General features: G+C 39.1%; 2 protein-coding genes across 5 annotated transcripts in view; one reads left to right on the forward strand and one right to left on the reverse strand.

Annotated features, from left to right (window-relative positions):
• Positions 1 to 1,386: 1,386 nt before the first annotated feature.
• ZBTB26 (zinc finger and BTB domain containing 26) lies at positions 1,387 to 12,785 on the reverse strand. 2 transcript variants are annotated; one of them, XM_072631859.1, is made up of 2 exons: positions 10,206 to 10,864; positions 1,387 to 3,735 (listed from the first exon to the last, which is right to left on the reverse strand). In XM_072631859.1, the coding sequence occupies exon 2, from the start codon at positions 3,723 to 3,725 to the stop codon at positions 2,400 to 2,402; it is 1,326 nt and encodes a 441-aa protein (XP_072487960.1). In that variant the 5' UTR covers positions 3,726 to 3,735; positions 10,206 to 10,864; the 3' UTR covers positions 1,387 to 2,399. The 2 variants fall into 2 exon arrangements, with proteins under 2 accessions (XP_072487960.1, XP_072487959.1); XM_072631858.1 differs by lacking the exon at positions 10,206 to 10,864 and adding an exon at positions 12,305 to 12,785 and having other exon boundaries at positions 2,250 to 3,735.
• RABGAP1 (RAB GTPase activating protein 1) overlaps positions 10,331 to 26,780 on the forward strand; it is a 217,273-nt gene continuing 200,823 nt past the window's right edge. Inside the window, exon 1 of one of the 3 annotated variants that reach the window (XM_072631849.1) lies at positions 10,331 to 10,419. The gene's annotated coding sequence lies outside the window, so the exon portion shown is untranslated. Of the gene's footprint in view, positions 10,420 to 12,894; positions 13,068 to 26,780 lie in introns of those variants that run through there. The other 2 variants (XM_072631850.1, XM_072631848.1) reach the window with 2 other exon arrangements.

Consider the following 26,780-nt stretch of genomic DNA (forward strand, 5'->3'; position numbering starts at 1 on the left):
ATGGGAAGTCCCAGTTCTGCCACTAACCAGCCAAACAACATTGGTAAAGTGATCTTCCAGGGCCTCCATTTACTCCTCTGAAAAATGAGGAGGCTGGACTAGCCTTAGTATTCTACGTTTTCTAAGGAGAACCCAGGAAGTCTAGTCCTCGGTCAAAATGCCATATCTAAAGTTGAACTTTTGCCTATTTAGTCAACCCAGTAAGAAAAAGACATCACAAGAATGACAGCACAGCTTTCAGTTAATGAACTAAGTCTCTTGACTATGCCATGTAATTTTCCTATAATTAAATGATGCTTAAAGCAACATAAAACAAAATGGTTTAAATATCCTGTTGTAACTTCTCATTGTTGCATAGCAATGGTACCTTCAGTCAGACTTTTTAAGTTAGATTTTGTCAGGGAGCAGCTACATCACAATCTACTTATTAACCAGGTTTAAGTGCTTACTGGCTCTACCCTTCAACACATTTTGCATTTAAGTGGTCTAGCAAATAAAATGGGAAAGTATTTTTTAAACAATATTGATCGACATAATGCTTCCAATTAGATTCACAAAAAACAGCATCCAACATACCAACCATAGGGATCCTTCAAACCAGCTAAGTTTCTTTACATGCACTCTAAAAGATAAAATATTTTTTAAACTTGATGGAAATTAACACAATCTAGTTTAGAAACAGTGTTTGGGTTTACTTCCCACGTGACTCCCTCCCACCCCACATTCTTACTAATTGCCAAAGGAAGGAACAATACAGCAAACAAGCCCGCTGAACCTGAGCAAATTCAATCTCACTATTTTGAACATTGTTCAAACTACTTCTTTTCAACAAGAAAAGAGCTTCTAAATCAGAATGAATCCCTATGTGTTGGTTAGCTAGTAAATATTGGGCTGTTTCCTGGCCTAAAACCCAGCAGTGATTTAAAAAGGAAACAAAATTTCCAGTTAGCATGTCATGCTTTATCTTGAATATTGAACAGTTTAGTTATTAATAAAATCTTGAGGAACATGTGGAGTAAAAGCTCTGTTTTAAATGACATTGGTTAAGTTATTTCCACCCTGGAAATCAGTTTCTTCATCTACAGGGAATTAGACTAGTTTATCTCTAAGGTCCCCTTCAGCTCTAACATTCTATGATTCTATGACTATCTAAATCTAATTTAGATGTTATACAACAGTTCAGACTTCAAAATATTATTCAAGAGGCAAGGGGGAAAAAATCTATACAGATAGATGGACCTGGTGCTAGCGGATCTGCTGCAAGTAAGGAAATAAGACTGGACACCTTTAAGAGAAAAACCTGATTACAATACGTGCCTCTCATGATTCATTAAGGATTTTTTGTCATTTAGGTAAGGAAGTACACTGTGACTACAGAAAAGTGCACTTAAAATTTATGGAGATTTCAGAGTCTGCTCTACAAAGTATTGGACACTGTACTCTTTTTTTTATCAAATTCACAATGAATGTGGCTTACTTGACATAAGTAAGTATATCAACTGCCAAGTAGCCTTTTTATTTTTATTTTTCAAAAAGATCATTACTCTTCAATACATCCATTAAGTATGCCATTTGCCATCCTGGCTTTAAGAAAATCAATAGACAAGTAACACTATTATTAGATGCAACTGGCCTTTTCATGTAATAATTCTAACTGAAACACGAAGGTTTCCACTCTGTTACACAGTGATTTCAACTGCTGTCTTTTATATGTGATTAAAATGGTATTAATGATGATCTCTTTGTGCTGGTAGGTGTGGCTGTAAAATCAATGTGTATTACCTGATCCATGTGACTCAGAGAATGGAAATCAAGTATTAATACTGTTTAAAAGTATATAAAATGAACTAAATATATTCATGTAAACAAGATGAACTCAGATGGAGTTTGTGGAGGAAATCAGATGTTTAACAAAAACAAATGAACTTAACCATTGAGCAGCCAGTGGTTCACTCTATCTGAGGTCAAAGGTAAAATATTAAAATCAGGGTGGTTTTTTTTAAATCTCAGCCACTTTTGTTCACAATCTACAGTGTTTTTCATTTCTCCTAACATAGCAACTATTGATGGAAAGTAGTTGAGGTTAATTTGTTGTTACCATGCCCCACAAAAAAACCCAGAAATGGGACCAGCTAAAACAAGAGTCAATGTGACTGACTGCAGTGTAGTAACTCTCAAGAAAGAAAACCATACTTATGGGAAGAAAATTCATCACCGAAAACAGGGCAAAAAGGTAGTAAAAATACCTTGAAGCAGCAACTTACCAAGTGCTTTCATTGAGCCCCAACTGTATACACATCAAATTAACCAAAATACTCCCCACCCTCACCCCCCAAAGATACAAACTTAACTGTTCTTCATGCTCCTTGGTCAACCATTAGTTATGTGCATAACTCTACTTAATTAACACAGGTACCATCACTCCTTATAGTCAGTACAGCCTGGGCCAGTTTACCTGCATCTAATACCTGGGATGCATCAGGTGGTTGCTGGCACCCGTTACTTTCTGTGATTGTGGTACAAGCAAAAGAATCAAAATCCACTGTGAGGTCTTGCACATTTCTTTCATTAGCATTATCAAAGCTGTTTTTACCATGCAACTGCTTCAGGTGTTTCCTCAAAACTGGTTTATGTGCAAAAACCATGTCACAATAGTTACATTTATGAGGCTTATCTCCACTATGAAGGTTAAGGTGATCCTGTAAGGAGCACTTCTGAGAGAAGGTTTTCCCACAGATTTTACACTGAAAAGGTTTGATGCCTGCATGTACTCGCATATGTCGGTGGAGGTTGCCTTTCTGAGTAAAAGTCTTTCCGCAGAGTAAACACATAAAGAGTTTATGCATTTTTAAGTGGTTGGCATAGTTCTCTAGATGACGGAACACCCTGGTACACTTTGGGCACTGGTGATGCCACTGAAGGCCTTTATCTATACCACGATTATTAAGAGCAAACCAATCTTTAGAGGCCATAATGATGTTATCGCTACCTGCATAAGAAAGGGCATAATTGTGGAGATGGTTTTGTTCAATTTCATTTACTCTGTTTTCCACAGTTGAATTAATGAAGGAGTGCTGGGGTTCTGAGGAATGTAAAGCAGTTGGTTCAGAAGAAATAAACTGATTTTGATCTTTTTTATTCCTAACTTCAGAAACCTCTCCAATTGATTCTACTTTAACAATCTGAATGTCACTGTCCTCAATGTCCATACTATCCTCAGAGGGCTGAATACAGGGGGAGTCCTGCTCCTGTGAGTTTCTGTCATCTACCTGCTGTTCTTTTGACTCTGAAGAATCACTCTGCTGTTCACATTCCTCTTTGCACTCCAGGGGCTGCTTGGGCTTTATAAACTTCCAAAGGGCCTGTGTGCATCGTTCTACAATGTGGCTCATCTGAAGAAAGCTTGCAGCTGTCAAATAATTTACCAGTTCCATCTCAGGAAATTCCAGAATGCCACTATAACAGGACAGTAGCAATTGTCTCCCCACTTCTGAACTCTGCAATATGGAAATCTTTATTTCTCTGGAATCATTCAGTAAAAACTGGTCTCTTAAGAAGGGTGAGCCTGCAGCAAACACAATTTTATGTCCCTGAACCTCAATATCATCTATGTGAACTGCGACGTCACAAAACTTATTTTCTTCTCTTAATTTGTTCATTTTTTGTAACATTGAATCTCCATAATTTTCAAACTTGAAGCGAAGGAGATCTGATCTTTCAGACATTGTGGCAGACCTAAAGGGTGGAAATGTAGAGATGTTGAGATAGGGAAAAAAAAAAAGTCAAAGATGTAAGAAACCTGGGCTTAATTTGCAAAAAATAAAACAAAATGAAATAAAAATTTACCTATTTGCTTTTAAGGAAATGTTCCTGGAAAAAAGATAGCTTTGCAAGACAACTGAAGAATTATCCCTCATCAAACTGTGTAAAATGTACTTAGGAATGGATAAACAAACAGCTAAACACTTCTCTTTTGTCAACACTTAATAATACATAAGAATTACAAATCATTTCTCGATCCAAAGGCATTTTTCCTTTCTTCAAATAAAAATTCAATCAAATTTTAATAACAAACTAGAATGAACCCAAACAAGCTGGGATGAGTTATTTACTGAGTTAGATTCTCAGAACTAAGAACCACAGTTCAGGGTTATCATGTTCTCCTCAAATTGCAAAGATGTTTGCTTCTCACAGGAAGAGAAAGAAAAATCTCATTGATTTACCTCCTAAAATATTGCAAACAACTTAACAAGATGGCAAGGATGGATAAGGACAGAAACATTTTTTAAAAAGTCAAAAATGAATTAAAGAGTTTCTAAGGAAAGTGGTCATTCTAATAACAGAGAAACTGGGGTGGGGTGGGATGGTGTAGGAGAGGTAAAAGAGAAGGCGCCTAAATACTGGGTGTTCGAAAAGTCTCAGTGGAGTTTAAGGCTTTTAATATCAATTCTCTGTTGTGCATAAAAAACAGCAAGGTTTGACCAGTTAAGAGCTGGCTTTTAAACTTAAAACTCCACTGAGGCTTTTGACATGCCATGTATATAACATACATGTAAATTTTAAAAGATTGTTTAAAAGCTTATACAATACCTTGCAAGCAATATTAAGGAACAAATACAGTTCAGATATCAAAGCGTGTTAAATGGTATGGAAGAGAAAATACAGCATTTGTACAAAGAGAACCCTTTACAAAATCTCAATTCTATTAGGACAGTTGGTGACAACTTATAGTGGGGAAAAAAAATGAGAAATCATTTCTGTCATGCACTTTTTAAGTTTTAAATATTTCATTTATTTAATGTGTATTTTGGAAACATTTTAGCACCAATTGTAATTTAGCAACAGAAGTTATAAAGTTATAAAGCAACAGTAATTTGAAGTAAACAAAGCTGACACTCGCTTTTCACTTGTTCCAGACTTCACTGGCTCCTACCATTGCCAAGCCCAGACCAATATTTCCCTCTGTGGAATCATTAGCAAAGCTAATTGCTGCAAATCATTCAAATATTATAAGTTGAACACTCTTGGGAACTAAAAAGATAGGTCCAATTTTCCTCTGATGATTTTTGATGAAAAATAGGCAAGTGCTATTATTTGGTTTATAGTCATTGGTTTTATGAAAATTATCTTCCTAAAAGCAATATAAATATTGTAAAGACAATCAGCTTTGAAAATCCTGAGAAATCTGGTCATCACAATGCAACCACAATTTGAGAGGACTGATGATGAAACTGGACTCAAAGTGCAGATGATTTTTTTTTTAAATATGACCAATGAAGAAATTTTCTTTGCTTGACTATACATGTTTGTAATAAAGGATTTTGGTTTTTTTTGCTTTCTCAATAGAGGGGGAAAGAGAATGATGTGTGGAGAGAAGGTAGACTCTCATTTAAAAAAACAACTTAATTTTAAATAAATAAGTAAATAAATCAGTGTATACATTTCCTTAAAAACAAACAAAACAACCAGTGTGAGTTATCTCAAATATTCCCCAAAAGGGGCAAATATGTTGACCATAGTTTTGGTGAGACTTAAGTTCACATTTGTGTATTAAATTTTAAGCTTCCCCAGGCCTATTCTGGCAAATAATGACTTCTGTATTAAATCTAATTCATTCATTCATTCTACAGGAATTTATTAAATGCCTTTTGTATGCTGATCATTGAGCTAAAAAATGGGAACATAAAGATAAAAATAAAATAGTACCTAACCTTAAAGAGCTCATATTCTATGAGAGTGGGCCTTGGACAAGATACACAGACAAATACAAAATAGATGTAAAGTAACTTCCAGGGGAAGGGCTCTTACTAATGGATATCAGGATTTGTTTCTAGTAGAAGGTGGTACTTGAATTGATTTCTGAAAGAACCTAGGACCTCTAAGGAACAGAGGTGAATTGGTATTGCATTCCAGGCGTAAGGTAAATCTATGGAAAGGCACAGAGACAGGAGATTCAGTGTTGTGTCTGGAGAATTGCAAGTAGGTCAGACAGGCCATAATATTGAGTGAATGTGGGTAACAGGCAATAAGCCTAGAAAAGGTGGACTGCTGCCAGATTGTGAAGGGTTTCATAAGCCAAATAAAAAAGTTCTTAGAGGCAAGGTGGTACCATTACTGCTTCGTGATCTGGGAAGTGAAACTGTCAGACCTGCATTTTAGGAATTTCACACTGGTTTCTCTTAGAGGACAGATTAGAAAAGGGGGAGACTGGAGTCTGTGAGACCAATTGGGAATGTACTGCAAAATTCAGGCAAGAGGAGATACAGGTTTAAACTATGATGGTGGCTGGGTGAGTAGAGGGGAGGAACAAATGCAAGAGCTACTGTAAAGGTAGCACTAACTTCAAATTTGTGAATGTGCATTTATTAAGTTCTTAAAAGTTGACCAGAAGGGATACCACCACCTCCAGCTGACTGGAAGGATGCTGGAATCCTCAAAAGAAATAGGAAAATGAGGAAGAAGGAAAGTTGAAGGGGTAGGTATGGGGAAAGGGGAGTAATGTCAAATAATATTTTCTATTTAAGACGAATTCAGTTTGCTATGACTAAGTGACACCTACCTGGAGATAAAAGACAGTTGATGGTATGGGGCTAGACTTAAAGAGAAAAATTAAGGATAAATACATAGATCTGGGAATTTTCTGTATAGGTGCTAGTTGATGAGATCACTAAGAGAAGGTATACAGAAGAAAGGCCAGGCCAAAGCCCTGGGATACATAATTACGAAAAGGGATGATGTGCAGTCATCATCAGTCAACAAAGGAGGGTAAGAAGAAACAACCAGATGGTTAGGAAGAGATCCAAGAGAGACCTGTCATTAAGACCCAGGGAGGAAAGCAGGGCCAATAGTGTCAAATGCTACAATAACATCAACAGAGATGAGGACAAAGAAAAAGCCCTTAGATCTTATGATTAAGAAATCACTGAGAAATTACATTCAGACTAACATCTCATGCCATATATCATATCTACCCCACCACCAGTTTTGTATATTGGAAGTTGAATGGGAGGAGAGTGGGTAGGGGTTTGGAAGGAACAGAAAAGAGATGAGGTCAAGGATGGCTAACTCTCTTGTTCAAGGTTACACAATCAGTGACCAAGCTGGGATGAGAACCCAAGTCTGACTCCTATTTCAAGACTCTTTTTCTTCAGACCATTTTATTTCCCAGAAGAAAGAAGTACCTAGAACACAATTACCTCATTGTTTACTATGAAAAACAGAATGCTGGCCTTCAGTCATACAAAACATATACTCAAGGAAGGACACAAGCCCAGGAAAATAGCTGGAAAAGTTTATGTTAGACTGACATTATGCACATAAAGATAGGATCCATTTAAAGTCCACCAATTGTCCAATTCCCAACATGCTGTAATGATAACATCCGAAGGCCAGAACCTTATAGGATTGCCTAACTGGTCAGCTAAAGCAACAGATGGTTTGACAGAAGATAATAGAATTTTAATAGACACTGTACCAAACTAGTTCCCTAGAAAAGGGAAACATTATTTTTCTAAGAGAATGGAATCTGTCTATTCCAAATGAAAGAAAAGGGTGGAGTGGCATTGGAAGTGAGGGAATCTAGATCAGTTTCTCTTTCTACTAGACTGACTATAGGATAAAACAGTAACAGAGTGGCTTAAAAATCAAAACTGATAAGAGGACAGAAACATAACTCATAAAAGAGCAACTTTGCTATGCCTCCAACTTACAGATTTTACAGTGATATTAAAACTAAATTTCTTATGTGCCTAAAACCAAAATAATTCCCTTAACTGATTTTTCAAAATCTCTCCTCAACCAAATGTCCTCCCCATTACAACAAAAAAAAATTTTTTAAATCCAATATCCAACAATATGTGATTTGGAATCTTGTCCTTCACTTCCTTAAGCAATACAGATGGATAAGCAAAAAGTCCAGACCAGGGGCAGGGAATCTGTGGCTTTGAGGCCACATGATCACGGCCTTGAGGGCCAGAGCATCCTTTCCTGAAACAATTAGTAAATGCCATGAGAGGAAGGTCTATTTCTTATACTACTACTGTATTCCACACAAGGCTGAGATCTTTAAAAAGAGTGGGCGGTTCAATAATTGTTGACTGACAACAGTATTTTTCAAACAGGAAAACTGGTAGAAAAAGCAACAGATTTGGAGTCAGTGGCCCTGGAGTATATATCTTGCATTGTTAATAGCCATGTCACTTCATGGTTCTCTGCTTCAGTTTCCTCATCTATTAAATAAAGTGTTTGGACTAAAGTCACTTCCAATTCCAAATTCTATGATTTTAAATATTACAGTTCCCATCAGGGAATGACATACAAAATAGCATAAACACATACTTTGCTTAACAGTTTTCAAAGTACTTCCCTGTTTCAAAGTACTCTAAACAACTTTGAGATATTAACATCCATTTTGCAGATAAAGAAAATGAATCTCAAAAAAGCTAAGTCACTTGTCCAAGGTCACATGGGTGTTTTTAACTATCACTGGAACTAGAACCTCTGAATCTTTTGACTCAGTCCCATTTCCACTACATTGTATGGCTTCTTTAAAGCTTGGAATGTCTTATTTTCTTAAATATCATTATTTAGAAGTACCCTCCACTTCAGGTGATTCTATCTCTCTATAATTACATTATTCTTATATTACCAACAATATTGAAAATCCTCATTTACAAAAAAATTAAGAATTATTTTAAAATAGCCAATGAGCTTCCTAGAGAAGCATTTACTTTATTCAATTTGGTCCATACTGTCTTCCTAACTCAAGCTCCAGTCTTTTCGGGACTTCTTCCTTTCTCCTTCAATCCTCACATCTCAGTATACAATTTGAAACATTATACCACCTTCATTTTACATGAGGAAACTGAGGCTCTGGGTGTTAATATTAAGTGTGTTGCCCAATTATTGACAGGAGCTGGCAGTCATTCAAACCCCACTCCTCTGACTCCAAATCCAGCATACTCTCCATTTTCTGACTTTATGTTCTAGCTCTAACATTCTGTTACTGAGTCCACCTATTCCCCTCTGCTGGAAGCCTCAACTGCTACAGAATCATTTGTATATTAAGAGTTCCTCTTCTGCCTAACCATAATATGACTCATCCATATGACAACACACCCACTCAGAAACTTTATGAAAACTTCAATATGAAAGTAAGAAATGGAAAATAAGTGGGTATTTGAAAGGTAATTTATTTGACTTCTTGTAACCATTGCTAAGTGACAATGTATAAATAAATATATCCTTTCCCCAACGTAATAACTAAGGTCTATTCTCCACTCTCAAAACTTTAGATGCTTACTGTATTTCAGTCAGTGTTATGATGAGTGTGATGGACATTCAAGTATCATCTACCTCCTTACAAAAACCTCAGCCAATTACAAAGTCAGCAAAAGGGCATCAAGGGTATTAATACTTAAGATCTGGCTTTTATAACTGCAGATAAAAAGGTTTTTATAAATCCCAGGATGAAATGTCAGCCTAACCCGGCACTTCCACGGCCGTCACTGCCGCCGCCGGTCCCAGATGCTCTTCAAACCCCAGAGTCTAAGAGGCTGAACAAGCTTCGAACTTCCAGGGGCCCACGCCTCCCTGGCTTGTAACCTCTCTAAGAGGAAACCCCAGTCGAAGAGACAATCCAGACTAGCTCTGCTACTTGCCACCTTCGTCACCTGCTGAAACTGAGGGCTGTGGCTTGATTTGCTCCCAGAAATGGAACGGGGAGGGCAGAGGGAGGGCGGGGGAGAGGGGGCGGTACCTCGCCGGAACTTGGGACCGGAGTATGGAGGGGCTGTAAAAAGTCTCCCCGCAGCTGCTGCAGGGAGAGGAAGATCCGGCGGGCCAGAGCCCCTCCGACACCTACCCGGCCAGCGAAGCCTCTCCCCACCGCTCCTCACCCGCCGGACTCCGGGGAGCGCTGCGCTGCCTTTCTCCCAGAGTTAAACAGAAAGTGCCTGGACCAGGAAGGGAGCCCGGGATGTGAGGCCGCGCAGAAAGGCGGCAGCCCCAGCGTCCAGCCCTAGCGGCCACCAGGATCCGCTCCGTCCTGGGCCCTCTGCCCGGTCCCCAGCTCCTGCCTAGAAGCCCACCTAGGGACCTGCAAGGCAGAGAGCGGCTGAGGTGGCCAAATAGGGACCCCCCCTAGGCCCCGCCCCTGCCAGGCCTCCCTCCACATCCACGCCCCCCTCGCCCTGCCCCGCACTCACCAACTTAGAGTACCCGAGGCTAGGATCCCGCACAGCCTGGAGCTCCGGCCCCTCGGGGGCTCCGGGGGGGAAAGGGAGGGGGAGGGGACTGCGGCCAAAGGGGGGAGGGGATACAGACCGGAAGCGGAAAGGGAGCCTTGGAACTCCCGAGAATGCTTCCAGGTTTTAGTGACGGGTTCCTTCGTATCTCCAACCAATCAGGATTTCGCGAGAGGTGAGCAGCCCCGAGGTGACATTTGCTTTGGCTGGGACTGAGCAGGAGAGGGGTGGCGATGCGTAGCTCTTGTTTTGCCCCTGCTGGCGGGGGGGGGGGGGGGGTCCTCAACCCCAGGGCCTGGGGAGAAAGCAAAGCACTCTCCTCCCAGAAGGTGCTCCCGCTCCTCCTCCCCAGATGGGCGTGAAGTCATTTCTCCCTTCCCCACTTCCAGTCTTTCTCTTCGCAGTTCCTCTTTCCTCTCCTCCATCCCATTCCCATTGTAAGCTTTCTTTTCTCCAGTTTTCTTCTGTGCCTCAGACGAGGTGCTGTGAGCGCTCCAACAACTAGATGGGCATCAGGAAGATATATTCTGGGTCCTGATTGTTCTTTTTGCTTCGTAAAAGGCGTGTTGAGTCGGGCTGTACTTGTCATAGCGAATCAACCCCCCACAAAACCATGGTGCAGCTGACCTACCTTGAACCCCGCCCACCCTCCTCTCCGCTTTTCCCAATCCTTTCCAGGTCCACTGCCTATGGACGGTATGTAAAATCACGGACTGCCCCGCCCCTCAGCAATTGTTAACTTCCTCAGATTTCCTTTAACATTTCCTGGGCGTTTGACTTTAGCAGCATAGGGTGTCAGAAATAGTGGTGGATTTCTAGTCAAAAGATTCCAGTCTTGCATTGCTACCACTCTCGGGGCCAGGAGTCATTTCCTCACCAGTCAAAAGAAAGGTCTGGCTTTGACAAATATTCCTAAGCGCTCTTCCTGCTTTAAATACCATGATTCTTTGATGAGTGTTCTGTTTGCTTGGTTATCTTTTGCCAACTAGAACGTAAGCTCTTTAAGGGAATGCTATCAAGTATTTAAATACTTGAATTAAATATCCTGTTTTTCAAGGGCAGGGAGGGATCTTGTCTTTTACCTCCCTGCATCCACACGTGCCTACACATAAAGGTGCTCTACAAGTGTTCGTTAATAATGATCCCTGTCTTATCAGAACTTCATTTCCGAACCACTTTATTTTGCATTCTCCAAGTAAACTACTTAAGCTAAGAAACTTAGCTCCTATGTGTCTCTTAATTATTTAGTTTAACGATCTAAATTATAGGGACACAGATTTTTTTTCCAGAGAAAAGAAATTGAGGAGTCTAAATGCAGATCAAAGCATACTATTTTCCTTCTTTGTGTGTGGTGTGTTTCTTCTTTCTCCTGGTTTTTCCCTTTGGTTCTAATTCTTCTTTACAACGTGACTAATTTGGAAATATGTTTGAAAGATAAATAAGCTGCAGAGACACAAAAACAAAATAGAAACAGTCCCTACTATAAGGGAGCTTACAATTTACTCATTTTCTGTTACAAGATTATTAGCTCCCTAGGGAGGCAGGACACAGTGTCCAGTCCAAGTGTCCTAGTATAACAAATTACTTCTAGGAAGAGGCAATGTGGAATAGTGAAAATACTTCCCATTTCTATAGTGCCTATTTCGGTACAAGTATTATTATCCCCATTTGACATGAAGAAAAGGGATCTCCTTGAGTTAAAGTAAACTCTTTCTTAACCTAGCTACAAACAGCCTATCTTTCCAGACTAAAACATAACTCCCCTTCACAAACTTTGGTCCAGCCAAACTGGAATACCCACACAAAGCATTGCTTCTCCAGCCTCTTGCGTTAATAAATCCTTCTTGTTGACTGACCAACTGACCGGATGTCCCCCCTGCCTCCCTCCTCACTTCCACTTTCGAGACATTGTATGTTTTTTTAAAGCTCAGTTCAGCTGACACTGCCTAAGCACATGAGACCTCCTCCTATTCTGATCCCAACACTTACTAGTGTGACCCACCCCAGGCCATTACCATGTATTTACTTATTTTGTATACATTTTTTGTGTGTTTACTTACATGTATGATGTTCTTTCCCCTATAAAATGTAAACTCCCTGAGGAAAGGAGTGTTTTGCCTTTCCATCTTCTGTACCTGGCACACAGGTGATTATGATGATGCAGCTAAGTGTTAAGAACTGGAACCTGGGCCATCTGTAAGCAATTCTTTTCATTCCCCTCTACGCAACACCTTGCCTGCAAAGACCTGGGTTCTAACGCAGATCTACTATTTACTATCCGTGCGAGCCTGGAGAAGTAACAGAATTACCCTCTCTGGGCTCTAGTTTCCAATTCTGTAAAACAAGGAGATTGGTTTCCCAGAGCTCTAGGGTGACTTGCAGTTATAAATCGCACATCCTTAGTTCCCGGTTTCCCTTTTAGGTCCCGACCCAGAATCCCCCAGCTTTGCTTCCTGTATCAGTTTCAGCCCCAGGTGCTGGTAGGAATGTGCGCAAGCCCAGCGGCTCCGGCAGTTGGGAAAACTGGAAGGAATCCGGTGTGGGGAGACCCAGGACTGCGTGCTGCATCTCCTAACCAATAGGAACCGTCAGCCCAAGTGTGTGGCCAATGGGACCACACAGAAGGCGGAACGGGGGACGGAAGGAGTGCAGCTCACGTGACGCGGGAGGGGCGAGGGGCGGGGCAGGGAGGCCCTGGCTGAGGAGCCTCGGGGACAGGACGGCTGCTGCTGAGGAGGAGACGGCGGGTCGGGTCGGGTAGGGCCCCGTTCCCCCCTTCTAACCCACCCACCCACCCACCTACCATCCTCCGCGGACTAGGAGGTAGCTCCACTCACTGTGATCCCCTGGAGCCCTACGAGGGAGGGGAGCCTGGCAGTGTGCTGTGCTTCTCCCTCTTGCGGGGGCTGGGGCCCATGAGTCGCTGTCTGCTTTTAATCCCACCTCCCTAGCCTGGCCCCGGGCCCGACTCGGGGCCCCATAAACTGCAGAGTTAGGGGAGGGGAGGTGGGGGAACCGGGGAGAAGCATTGATGGAGATGGGCGCATGCGCAGGAAGGAGCCCCTGACCAAACCGGTTGCCCCTGTCTGGGTGGGGGTGTCTGCTTGTCTTATTTACCTCTTTTCTTGGAAGGGAGATGACCCTCCTTGTTGTCCTGACCCTGTTGGCCTCGTCTCGAGACCTTGAACGTAGAGTGTTTAGGAAGAAAGATAACTCAGTTCCAGAATTACAAATTGGTATACCTGAGAGGGGCTTCAGATATTTATCTAACCCAGCCTCAGTTTACTCATCTGTAGATTTAGAGGGGCTTTGGTAACCAAAAGCCTCTGCATCTCTGCCGTGCTCCAAGGTCCCTCTTTATGTTACACGCAGGCCAATTGAGGCCCATTATTCAGGGTTTCACAGCTTGGTGGTGAGAGAATTAGAGCTAGAAGTAGTCTCCAGAATTTCTTGTGCTTCCCATGGCACCAAGCTTCTTTTCACTGCCCTTCGAGCAGTTAGTAGCTCCTTCTGTTTCTGCAGATATTCTCAATCCTCTTTTAAAAACCATAACAAACCAAACTTACAGCTTCCTATCAAACTATTTCATTTTGTAGATAGGAAGGACATCAAAGAGAGAGGGACTTCCTCAGGGTCTCATAGCTAATGAATGCTAGAGCTGCATCTCCTCATTCAAGTCCTGTTCTACCATTCCATCTTGTGGTAGTCCCACCTCTTCTCCCATTAAGTAATGTTTGTCCCTCAGTATATCTTCGTCCTTCCTTGTGTAGTATGTTACACATCTCCAGAGTCAGTTTGGGCTATAAGACTGCTTTTTTGAAAGATGATCTGAGCGTTGGCCAGCCATTCTCCTCCTGATTGTGAGCTCTTCTCTACCTGGTTCTGTATTTGTGCTGATGGGTTTTTAGCTCGGCCCTATAACTCACCTCTTTTGGGCACTCAGAACTTCAACAAACATTTACTAAGCACCAGCTATGTGGACAGTATTGTCCTTATTGTTTCTGTCCTCTCAGAATTTATGGATTACACACGGAATTATATTATCTGCTATCATTTAGTATTACAAAGTGCTATACTAAATATGAAGGGAAAAAAGCAATTGCCAAGTGTAGAGGGAAATCAGGGAAGGCTTCCTGAATGGGAGAAGAGAGCTTTTGAACTGGACTTCAAAGGAAAGAGAACAGTGTAGAACCACATATATATGGGGTGGAGAATCCAATTTGATCATTTCCCTTATCCCTCATGGTTGTCATCAGTCATTGCTAATTAAATAGTCACAAAGTTCATAGAATGATAGAATTTAAAAATTGGAAAGGGCACTGTAAATCATCTAGTTCGATTCTTTTGTTTTGTAGGTGATAAAACTGAAACAGAGGATAACTGACTTGGTCCTAGTTTATATAGGTAATGGCAGAACCAAGATTTGAACCTTAGTCTTTTAACTCCATATCCTACACTCTTGTTGATAAAAATGAACCATCATTGCTTTGGCAGAAGGGAAAGGTCAGAAAGGAGGAAGGCTGGTTGGGATCTATGATTTCATTGGTATAGGAACCTCCCTCTTCCAAGGCTGATCTGTGCTTGCTCGTTTACTTACAGCCTTAGAAAGGTGGCTAGGGCACTGAGAGGTTAAAGTGACTTGCCCAGGGTCATTCACATGGTCAGTGCTTTTCAGAGGCAGAACTTGAACCCTGAGCCTCCTGACTTCACTACTCTCTCAATGTCTATCAAGCACAGCCATGGAAATGGTGTGACCCCAGCTCTTCAGGATTTATCACCATGAGCCTAGAGAGTGCCCTTGTGCCTATTCTATCTGTCATGCTATTTTTAACATCATCTCTCTCTGCTTTTACTTTGCTTATGCCTTCATTCATGAACTACATTGTTTATCTTAGGAAGCTAATGTCCTAGAAGGACTTGTTAAGCTAACATATTACTAGTGCCTAGTCACTTTAACATTATACTGTAACTTGAACTTCTAGACTTACTTAGGGTCTTGTTTGTTTGTTTTAAGGAAAAAATGATTATAAGAAATAAATTTGTTTTGAAATTTTTATTAAAGCCATTACCTGGCTTCTCAGCCATCTGTAGTTGTCCCTTCCAGCTGCTTTATTTTATATAAGCTAGTGGTTAGGCACTGTTCAGTAGAAGTTGAAATGAATTGCACTTGTCACCTTAAATCGTGTAGTTGAATAGCTAAAAATCTATTTCCAATAACATCAGACTGTACCAAGGAATAAGTCATGCATTTGTGACCTATAATAATCTGGTGTCTGAATTCTACGTAAATATAGGATGTATGAATAACTACGTTGAAATCCTTTCACATCAGTGTTTGCCTTTAAATTTTGAATAGGAAAAATTTGGGACGACTACAGTTTTTTAAGTTTTAAAGTTAAAAAAATTGGCAGTTTTACATATGCAATGACTTTGGAAATTCTCTAGGACTCTGTACTTTAAAAAAAAAAACATATATTGAATATATTGTCATTACTAGTTTCTAAGATGTATGTTAACACCCTAATGATTTATAATTGTTTTTATAGTATATTGTGTTCTTTCAAACTTTCCTAATTTTTAATTTTCTGACTCAGCACATTGAATTTTCTAAAATGTCTCAAAAATTAATTTATTCATTCCATATTTAAGATATTATGTGGCCTATGAATACTCTTATGGGTAAAAGTGTTAAAAGTCGTCTATAAAATAATGGGTTTGGATAAGTGATTTCTGCGGTCAATTTCAGCTCTAAGCTTTATGATCGTTGTTGTAATGCTGATGTGATGATACAAACTTAGCATGTTTTATGTACTTTGCTATCAACAAGCATTTATTAAGGGCCTACCAAAGATTTAAATACAATACAGGTATTGCTCTCAAGGAGCTTAACTCTCTAAATGACAGTTATACAAATAATTATAAGTCAAAGAAAATGAGGAAGTGCGAAGGAGAGGTAAACAGGCTATGTGAAATGTGAGGAGGTGAAATCTCATTTGGGCCTTTTAAGGAAAAAGGAAGGTTAAGTCTAAATAGACAAATGTCTGGATAGAGTTGAGGTATAGGATATGTCTTGAGATGTTACAGAGCCGGGGAAGGAGAGGATGTAACTTTGGTAGGAATAGAAGATATAGGAATAGGACTAGTTTTAATTAAAGGTGAAAAGGTAGGCTTCAGTCAGACTGTTGAAAGTATTGAGTTCTAGTGTTTCTACTTTGTTCGATACACAATAAAGCCACTGAATGTTGTTGAGTTGAGATGTATGTAGAGGATATGATTACACAGTCTAGACAAAACTTATTGCATGGTTCCTTATGATAATGCTTACTACCTCATCAAAAAATGATATCCACTGCAGAGAAAATTCTCACTTATAGTGCCACCTTTCCCTGGTCATTTTATCAGTAGCAGAAATAGACTTGGACAAGAAAACCTGTATTTTGGTTTTGTGTCAGACTCACTGACATTCACTTAACCTTTTGAGCCTCAGTTTACCACTATAAAATGAGGGAATTGGACAAGACTATTGATGTGTCCTTCAGAGCTCCAATGACATACAGTATGTAAATTTGTTTAGATGATTATATGTTCTTAAACTTTTTGTGTCATGGAATCCTTGGTGAAACCTCTGGATACTTCAAAATAATGTTTTCAAATACATAAAATACATAGGATTACAAAAAAAATTACATTTGAAGTTCAAGGATTGAAATATTAAAAAGCAAATTCATTGCCCCAGTCTCAAATCTGTGGTAGCAGGTACATGTTGGTTCTCACCTGTAATCCTTTCTCCTGGGGAAGCTGAAGCTGGTGGATCACTTTGAGCTCTGAACTGTAGTGGGCTAAGCTAACTGGGTATCTGTACTAAGTCCAGCACCAATATGTTGAGCCTCTGGCAGTGGGAGGGACATCAGGCTGGCTAAGGAGGCCAAACCTATTCTAGTGAGAAACAAGTAGACCAGAATTCCTGTGCTGATCAGTATGTAGGATCAGGCCCATGTTGGGGCATTGCCCTTCCAACCTAGATGGAATAGAGAAACACAATCTCAAAATGAAATCTATGCTAAGTAAAGTTGACCTTTTAAATCAATGTCTTTATATATTAAATATATTTGATTAGATAGTTTTTTGCTACTGTCAGGCTTCCAAAGTATTTGGAATATAAGAATGTTTTATTTAAATACGTAATAGAAGTGTTGATAAATGCCATATTAATTTAGGATTATAGGGAGATTTATGGAATCAAATTTTGTTTCGTGATTAACTATACATTTGTCTTTTAATATTCTACATTTAAGTCTTGAGAAATTATAAATATGAGGAATTGATACTTCTCAATGTTCCTGAAGGAAACACAAACATGGATTCATGGAATTTTTGAGCTGAAGGGAACTTGAGAGATTAGGCCAAGATGAAGTAACTTGTCCAGGGTCTCTTAGCTAGTTAGTAGCAGAACCAAGACTAGAAATCATTTTTCCTAATTCCCAGTCCAGTGCACTTTCCTTCATGCCCATTTGTGCAAGCAGTGTTTATTGTTTATTTTTTCTCTCCAGAAAAAAGCTGATATTATTGGATGGATATTTAAATTGGAAATTTTACCGCTGTGTGACCTTAGCAGGCATCTTTCTCTGAATGATATTAGAAGACTGATGATACAACCAAATATGGCAGAGTTCATGTCATGAATACACTAAAGTGATGGGTTTTGACCTTCAAAATCCAGTAAGATTACATTTGAAGTAGTCATCAGTTTACAGTATTGTTAATTAAATAAGCTTTCCAGAAGTTTGCTCTGGTTTCAAATAAAGAATTTTTTGAAGACTGACTCTTTAGCTCAATGAATGTGTAAGCTTTATACAACATGTCCCAAAAATCTTTAGTGCAATTTTAAGCATAGCAGAGAACTGCACTGAGACTTTGAGGACAATCCATGTACATCCTGTCTTCATTTAGTTCTGTGATTGACCTTGAGAAGATTTAAAGGATCATGTATCATTTTCTTATTGATCCTATTTGTAAGCAATTGATTTTGCACTGTAACTGCTTTTGTCTTTTAACTACTTAAGTCATAGTTCTTTGTCTCTGAACTTAGTTCAGAGTTCAGCTGACCTGAAATGGGTTAAGTTTAAAAATCCAGCTCTCCTACCTCAAAGAATTTAACTGACCTATGTGAAAAAGTAAGAGAATTTGGACCTGATATTTTTACCACCAAGCTATTCTTCAAGGATGTCTGGTTTGCTATCCAAGTCTGGGCTACTGTCTTGCACCTGCACTCATACAATGAGCACTTCTTAGTTTCATAAAAGAAGAAGGGGAGGGCTGTCATTACTGCCCCCCTTTCCAGACTTCCATCCAGTTGTGTTGTTCCCTGTACCTCAGCTCTGTAAGCAGTCATGTTGCCCTTCATTCCATGATGTCATCATCTACCCTATTCTGTTCTTTGTTCTGGGTTCCCCAAAACATATAAAAGGGGAGTTGTCCTTTTACTCAAGGTCTTTGGCATTAATGGAGTCAAGCCACTGATCCATTTATTGACAGGTAGCATGCTCCTGCTAATAAAAGTTATCTTGCTCAGAGATCTGCCTCAGTTTACCTTTTTGTTAAAATTTAATTGCAGCAGCATTGAACTGCGTGTAGTACCTTGGGTGACAGGCTTGGGAATCTTCTTCAGACTTAGGACCAAAGGATTTGGAGCTGGAATGAATCTTAGAGATTATCTAGTTCTACCTACTCTTTTTTACAGATAAGGAAATTGAGGCCCAGAGAAGTTAAGTAATTTGTTTTATGTCACAAGGTAAATAGTAGTCACATTAGAAGTCAGGCTAAGTCTTCTCCAAATTCAGTGCTTTTTCCACTTCACCATTATTTTATATATACACACATATATGTATACATATATACACACACATACATATATGATATGCATTTTACCTTTAATAATTCTGTTAGATTTCTGGGTTCTAGTCTCCAGGGATTAATGATCTGTGACATTCATATGCTGTTCTAGTAAGGTTACATTTGCATGCAATTTCCAGTGATTTTTAACTATGACAAACCTTTCTGTATACTAAAATCTGGCAGAGCTCATGCCTTAAACTCTGTTGCCAAATTGAAGCTTTTGTGGAAGTATAATCATTAGTAACCTTTAAAGATTAAATTTGTATGACCCCGTTTCAACTTGACAGGCATTTAGTACCTAATATATATATATATAAGGTACTTTGCTTGGTAGGGAAGTATAAAGATAAAAAGAAAAAAGAGTCCCTCCTCTCAGGAGCTTACATTCTTCTGTGAATACATTTGCACATAAAACTAATATATGACCATTTGAGGATAAAGTTAATAGCTCAGGGGATTGAAGAAGGGTATCTCCAAGAGGTGGCACTTAGATTGAGCTAAGAATTCTAAGAGGAAGGTGAGAAGTAAATTCCAGCCCATGAGCAGGTAGGAGGTATAATGCAGAACTCTGGTAACAACAGTAAGTAGGCCAGTTTAGCTAGAAACTTGGACCATGTGAAGGAGAGTAGTGTGAAATTACGCTTGAAAAGGTAGGCTGGAGCCAGATTGTAAATGTCTTAAGTGCTGAATTGAGGATTTTATTTTTTATCCTAGAGACAACAGAATTTCTGAAGACTCTTGGCAAGGGAGTGACTTAGACCTGTGCTATTGAAAGATTATTTTGATTATTGTATGTAGAGTTAGAGAGGAGAGAAGTGATTGGAAGGGAGACCAGTTAGGAGACTGTTGAAGTCACAAGTGCCTGAATTAGGGTTGTAGTTGTATAAGTGGAGAAAAGGGAGAAGAAAGGAGGGAGAGGTGAGTTTAGACAGGAAAATAATAGGTACTGTTTTGGACATATGGGATCTGAGATGCCTGCAAAACATCCAAGTGGAAATATCCAGTTGGTGATTTTGGAATAAAATTCAGATCAGGACTGGATGTATAGATTCTGTAGTCATCTATCTCTAATAACTGAATTTATGACAAGTCACCAAGAATTAGGATGTAGCGAGGAAGGGGTAGAAGCCCAGGACAGAGAACTGAGGAATGATGATCTAGCAGAGCAGACAAGACAGGGTCAGATGAGTTGGAAGAGAACTGTGGAGAAGGAGATGGTTGTCACTGTCCCAATCTGTAGAAGTCGAGAACTGTGGAAATCAAGAAAAGGCCATCAGATATAAGGTTTTAAAAATCATTGGTAACTTGGAGAAAGGAGGTAGGGTTAGAAACCAGATTGCAGGGAGTTGAGAAGTGAATGGGAATTGAGGAAGTGGAGGTTAAAGGTAGAGGGCTTGTTCAGGAAATCAGTTATTGATCAAAGAATATGAACAGGCAGTTTTCAGATGAAATCAAAGCTATCTATTATCTTATAAAATGTTCTAAATCACTTGATTAGAGAAATGCAAATTAAAACAACTGAAGGATCACCTCACACCTTCAGATTGACTTATGTTATAGAAAAGGAAAATGACAAGTGTTGGAGGGGATGTGGGAAAATTGGGAAACTAGAGCACTATTACTGGGATTGTGAACTGATCCAACCATTCTGGAGAGCAGTTTGGAGCTATGACCCAGCAATACCAGTACTGAGTCTGAATCTCAAAGAATTTTTTTTTTAAGGGTGGCAGCAGGAGGTGGAGGGGAAAACTTATATGTACAAAAATAAAGAATTGGACATTGAAGGGATGTCCTTCAATTGTGGAATGGCTGAACAAGTTGTGGTTTATAATTGTAACGGAGCACTGTTGTGTTATGTGAAATGGTCACTAGGATGGTTTCAGAAAAACCTGGAAGAATTTATATGAACTGATGCAAAGTAAAGTGAGCAGAACCAGGAGAATATTGTACATACTAACAGTAATATTGTAAGGTGATCAAACTGAATGACTTAGCAATTGTCACCAATAAAATCCAAGAATGTATTATATGATCCAGGACAATTTCGAAGGATTTATGATGGAAAATGCTGTCTACCTCCAGAGAAAGAACTGATAGAGTCTGAGTGCAGATCAAAGCATACTTTTGTACTTTATCTTTCTTTTTTGTTTTTGTTCCATATTTTCTTTCACAACATGACTAATGTGGAAATATGTTTTGCATGGCTGCACATGTCAGTATCAAATTGCTTGCCTTCTCAGGGAGGGGGGAGGGTGGGAGAAAATTTGGAACTCAAAATTTTTAAAAAATGTTAAAAATTGTTTGTATATGTAATTGGAAAAGCATAATTTCTTTTTTTGAAAAAAGGAATTCAGCTACGAGCTGAACATAGTAACAGGTTCCAGTAAAGGTATTTTAAGTGGGGGAGACATGTTTGTAGACAGGAAAGGTGGAATAGGTAAGGAACGATTGAAGTTCGAGGTGGAGGTGAGAAAGAACGAGAGAGAGAGAGTGAGAGAGAGAGAGAGAGAGAACAAGCACTCAGAGAATGGAAACCGTGGAATTATGGACAAGTAGAGGAATTAGCTTTGACAGTCCTTCACAGAGGATGGTTCACTAGTCATGGAAGCTGGAGCAGAGAAGAATAGTGGATTAGTTGAGATAATCCAGGGTTAGAGGTTAATAGAACATGAGTGGCCATTTCCATGATTTATACCTTCCTCCAAGTTCTGACAAAACTCTAAGAACTGGTGGTTATAATTTTTTTTTACCCTTTTATAATAATAATCCTAGATCTGAACTGATGTACAGAACTTCTTTGCTTTGAAAGAATGTTTTAAAATGCAGCCAGGATTGTGAGAGGCAAATAGATTAAATTAAATTATATTGGGCAAATGAAGAAACCATGTTAACACTTCTGTCCAGCAGAGGTGAATGAACTCTTTTGCCTAGATTCAATCTTGTCATACTGATTCTGATTGAATAAAATAGTATAATAAGTCAACTTTCTGTTAACTTCTGTTCATGACTTAATAGCCTTTTCAGGATAAGAAAGAGAAATAGTGGTAATGCATTTTCTTGTTACTTTTATTGCAAGGTATTAAGGCAGTAGGGTATAAGAAAAATAGAAGACCTGGGTTTGAGGCTCACCGCTGATACTTGTTAGCTATATTCCCCCTGAACCTTAGTTTCCTTATCTAAAATTGGGTACTTATGCTACTTACTTCATAGGGTTGTTGCAAGGAAATTGCTTTTTAAGTCTTAAATAGAAATGTGGACTGCTCTTGTTTATTGTATCTAACAAATGACCTTTTCAAAAGCCAGAAAAACCTCCTTTTCTTTTATTTGAATTACTTCTTATTAAATCTTACCCCCCTCTAAACAATTTTTTCATGACAGGTTAGAAACAAAAATCATCGGACTTGGAGCCAGAAGACCTGTTTTCCTATCCTAGTTCTGCTACAGTCTCTTTGGCCTTTAGCAAATCATTTAATTTCTCATCTGTAAAATAAAGAGATCTTGAAGCATGTTACTCCCCATCCCCATTCAGTAAACTACAGTGGTTCCCTATTCTAGGATCTAATATAAAATCATTTATTTGGTTTTTAAAACCCTTCATGACCTGTTTTATTTCAGTTGCTTTACTCCTCTCCACGTACTCTCCAATCCAGTGACACTGACCTCCTTGCTATTCTCAAATGCAACACTCCATCTCTCATCTCTGTTTTCACAGGCTGTCACTTGTGACTGGATTTTTCTCCCTATTCATCTCTGCCTTCTGGCTTTTAAGTCCAGTTAAAATCCCATCTTCTTCAAGAAGCCTTTTGAGGTCCCACTTAATGGTAGTGCCTTCCCTCTGAGATTATCTCTGATTTATCTTGTATAAATCTTACTTGAACATAGTTGTTTACATATTATATCCCCCCTTTAGACCGAGTTCCTTGAGAGCAGGCACTATTTTTGGTTTTCTAGTGCCTAGTAGGTGCTTAATAAATGCTTGTTTACTTGATTGGATAAAATGACACATCTTCAAACTCTAAAATCTATAAAAAAAAATGTGTATGCCTAAATAAAAGAATCCTTACTTCCCAAGGGTCAGAACATTGCCTTTAGTATTTAGCTCCATAGTGCCTAGTATAAGAATCAGCTTCTTGTGGCAGGAGTACTGGATTTTGTATTAGAGGACCTGTATGACCTTGGACAAACCACTTCAGTTTTTTGGATTTAAATTCCTTATCTGGGAAACAAGAGAATTGGACTAGGTGACCTGACTAGCCTCTCAGCTAGTAATTTCTGCTCCTTCAAGTGATCACTTAATGTTGCTTGACTACCTGCTAGTCCACTCTCACTTGAAATGTTATTCCATTCCTGTCTAGAGCACTTCCTTCCTCCCGTATCACTATATTTCAGAGAACACGTGCCTTCTGCCAACTGTTCTTGGTTATTCCTCACTCAGCATCTGGAAAATCAAGCAGAGGTCATAGTTAAGCTAGATAATATTTATTATTATTACATTTCTCTTAAGTATTGGCCACAGGGTAGTTTGTTTTAAAAGAGAAATTAATTATGCAGTGTCTCAGAGCTGAACATATAGGACCAAAGCATGAACCATGACAAATTATTTAAGGAGAAGAAAATAACTCTTGTAAGTTGGAAAGAAAAGCCATCTTGAGTATTTTTGTAAAAGGAGAGGCATTCCAAAGGCCACTGAAAAGTGAGAAGACTGGAGTCCAAATCCCAGTTCTGTCACTTACTTTCTCTGTTACTATAGAGTCACTTTCACCTCTCTAGGTTTGTTTCCTCCTTTGCCAAAGAAAACAGTTTCTATCTCTAAATAAAATCTTTAAAAGCAGCTCCATATTGCTCTGATAGAACCACAATTCTTTTCAAACTGGTTGACTATTTTATTACCTTCTGGAATGGTAGTGTATTTAAATAGTTTATTCAAAACTAATAGGGCAGCTAGGTGGTGCAGTGGATAGAGCACCAGTGCAGGAGTCAGGAGGACCTGAGTTCAAATCTCACCTTAGACACTTGACACTCACTAGCTGTGTGACCTTGGGCAAGTCACTTAACCCCAATTGCCTCATCCTGGGTCATCTCCAGTCATCCTGATGAATATTTGGTCACTGGATTCAGATGGCTCTGGAGGAGAAGTGAGGCTGGTGACCTGCACAGCCCTCCCTCACTCAAAAAACAAAGTCAAGTGAAAGTCATGTCATTATTTCTCTGATGGCATGGTCTTCTTTGGCAATGAAGGACGAACATACACACATCCAAAACTAATAAAAAGATTACTCTATCACACATATTTATAAGAGAAGAGTGTAGTTATATGGCCCTATTTAACCAACTTTCCCTCTGTTTTCAAAGGTAGAGCTCCATTGCAGGGGTATACTATATACTTTTGTGAGGTAACTAATAGTTTAGGCAGTAGGTAAAAAGAATGTCTGGAAATTAGGAGACCTGGATTTTAGTCCCAGTTTCTATATTTATTAGTTGCATGACTCTGGAAAAATCATTTCACCTCTCTGAGCCCTCCGTTCATCCCCCATAAAATGAGGGTGATGTACTACCTACTCCCACAGGGTTATTCTGAAAAAATGCATTGTAAACCTTTAAATATTATAGAAATATGAAGGGGGAACCTTGTTGTAGGAGGGAGAGAATAAGCATTTATTTAGGGCCTGGTAACAAATATTATCTCATTTGATTCTTACAACAACCCTGAGGGGTAGGTGCCATTATTGTCTCCATTTTATAGTTAAGAAAATTAAGGCAAACAAGTTTGATGATTTGCCCAGTGTCACACAGCTAAGTGTTTGAGGCCACATTTGAACTTAGGTCTTCCAGACCCCAGCCCTCCCCACTGTGCTGTCAGCTGCCTCTGAACTATTAACAATCATAATCATTATCCAGTTTAATGACTGGCATTTCTTTAGGATTTTAAAAATTATGACATTTTATAGACGTGAATTTACAATAACCCTTCAAAGGAAACAATGCTGAAGGGTACCCTCGTTTCATAGAGGAGGAAACTGAGACTAATAAGAAGTGTAGTAACTTGCCCCCAAGGTCACACAGCTAGTAACATAAATAGTTTCAACCCATGCTTTTTCCACTCACCACACTAATTATTCTATGAAATAGCTAAATTGCATCTTTTCCACTGTAACTCTCCTCAAGAATATAAGCATACCAGTTGTTTTTTTAACTGAATTATTTTATTTGTTTTCAGCGTTTGACAGTCACTTCCATATAAGATTTTTTTCCTCTCCTTCCCCCTCCTTGCCTCCTCCCTACCCACTCCTTCCCTGAGGTGGCATATAATCTTATATAGGTTCTACATGTACATTCCTATTAAATGCATGTTGCATAGAAGAATTAAGATGAGTGGGAGAAACCATAAAACAAAACAAAACATAATACAAAAGAAAATGGTCTGTTTATATCTGCGATCTAATTCCATAGTTCTTTCTCTGGATGTGGAAGGCATTTTGCCTCAAGAGTCCATTTGAAATTTTTTGAGTCCATGCACATTTCAATGAAGTACTAAGCCTTCCAGAATTCCTCACACACTGTGGTTGTTGCTGTGTACAAAGTTCTCCTGGTTCTGCTCCTTTCATTCAGCATCAGTTCATATACGTCGTTCCAGGTTTTTTTGAAGTCTTCCTGTTCATCATTTCTTATCACAATAGTATTCAATTACATTCATATACCACAACTTGTTCAGCCATTCCCCAACTGATGGTCATCTCTTTGATTTCCAGTTCTTGGTCATCACAAAGAGAGCTGCTATAAATATTTTTGTACATGTGGGACCCTTTCCCATTTCTATGATCTCTTTGGGATAGAGTCCCAAAAGTGATATCTTCCTGTTTTGTCATGTTGGCCAATCTGATAGGTGTGATGTGGTACCTCAGAGTTGTTTTGATTTGCCTCTCTCTAATCAATAGTGATTTAGAGCATTTTTTCATATAATTATAGATAGCTTTAATTTCTTCCTCTGAAAATTCCCTGTTCATATCCTTTGACCATTTATCAGTTGGGGAATGACTTGTATTCTTGTACATTTGACTCATTTCTCTGTATATTTTAGAAATGAGACCTTTATCACATATACTAGTTGCAAAAATTCTTTCCCAGTTTTGTGCTTGCGCTTAATCTTGGTTGCATTGGGATTGTTTATGCAAAAACTTTTCAATTTAATGTAATCAAAATCTTCCATTTTGCACTTCATAATGTTCTCTCTCTCTTATTGGGTCATAAATTTCTTCATTCTCCATAAATCTGACAAATACACTATTCTTTCCTCCCCTAATTTGTTTATAGTATCAATCTTTATACCTAGATCATGTATCCATTTGGACTTTATTCTTGTGTACAGTGTCAGGCATTGGTCTATGCCCAGTTTCCACCACACTGTTATCCAGTTTTCCCAGCAATTTTTGTCGAACAGTGAGTTGTTATCCCAGAAGCTGGGGTCCTTGGATTTATCAAACAGTAGATTGCTATATTCATTAACTACTGTCTTAAGTACCTAACCTATTCCAGTGGTCAACTGCTCTGTATCTTAGCCAGTACCAAATGGTTTTAATAATTGCTGCTTTATAATACAGTTTGAGATCTAGTAGGGCTAGGCTACCTTCACTAGCATTTGTT

Source organism: Notamacropus eugenii, chromosome 1 (genome assembly GCF_028372415.1).
Source record: "Notamacropus eugenii isolate mMacEug1 chromosome 1, mMacEug1.pri_v2, whole genome shotgun sequence".
Taxonomy (NCBI): Eukaryota; Metazoa; Chordata; class Mammalia; order Diprotodontia; family Macropodidae; genus Notamacropus; species Notamacropus eugenii.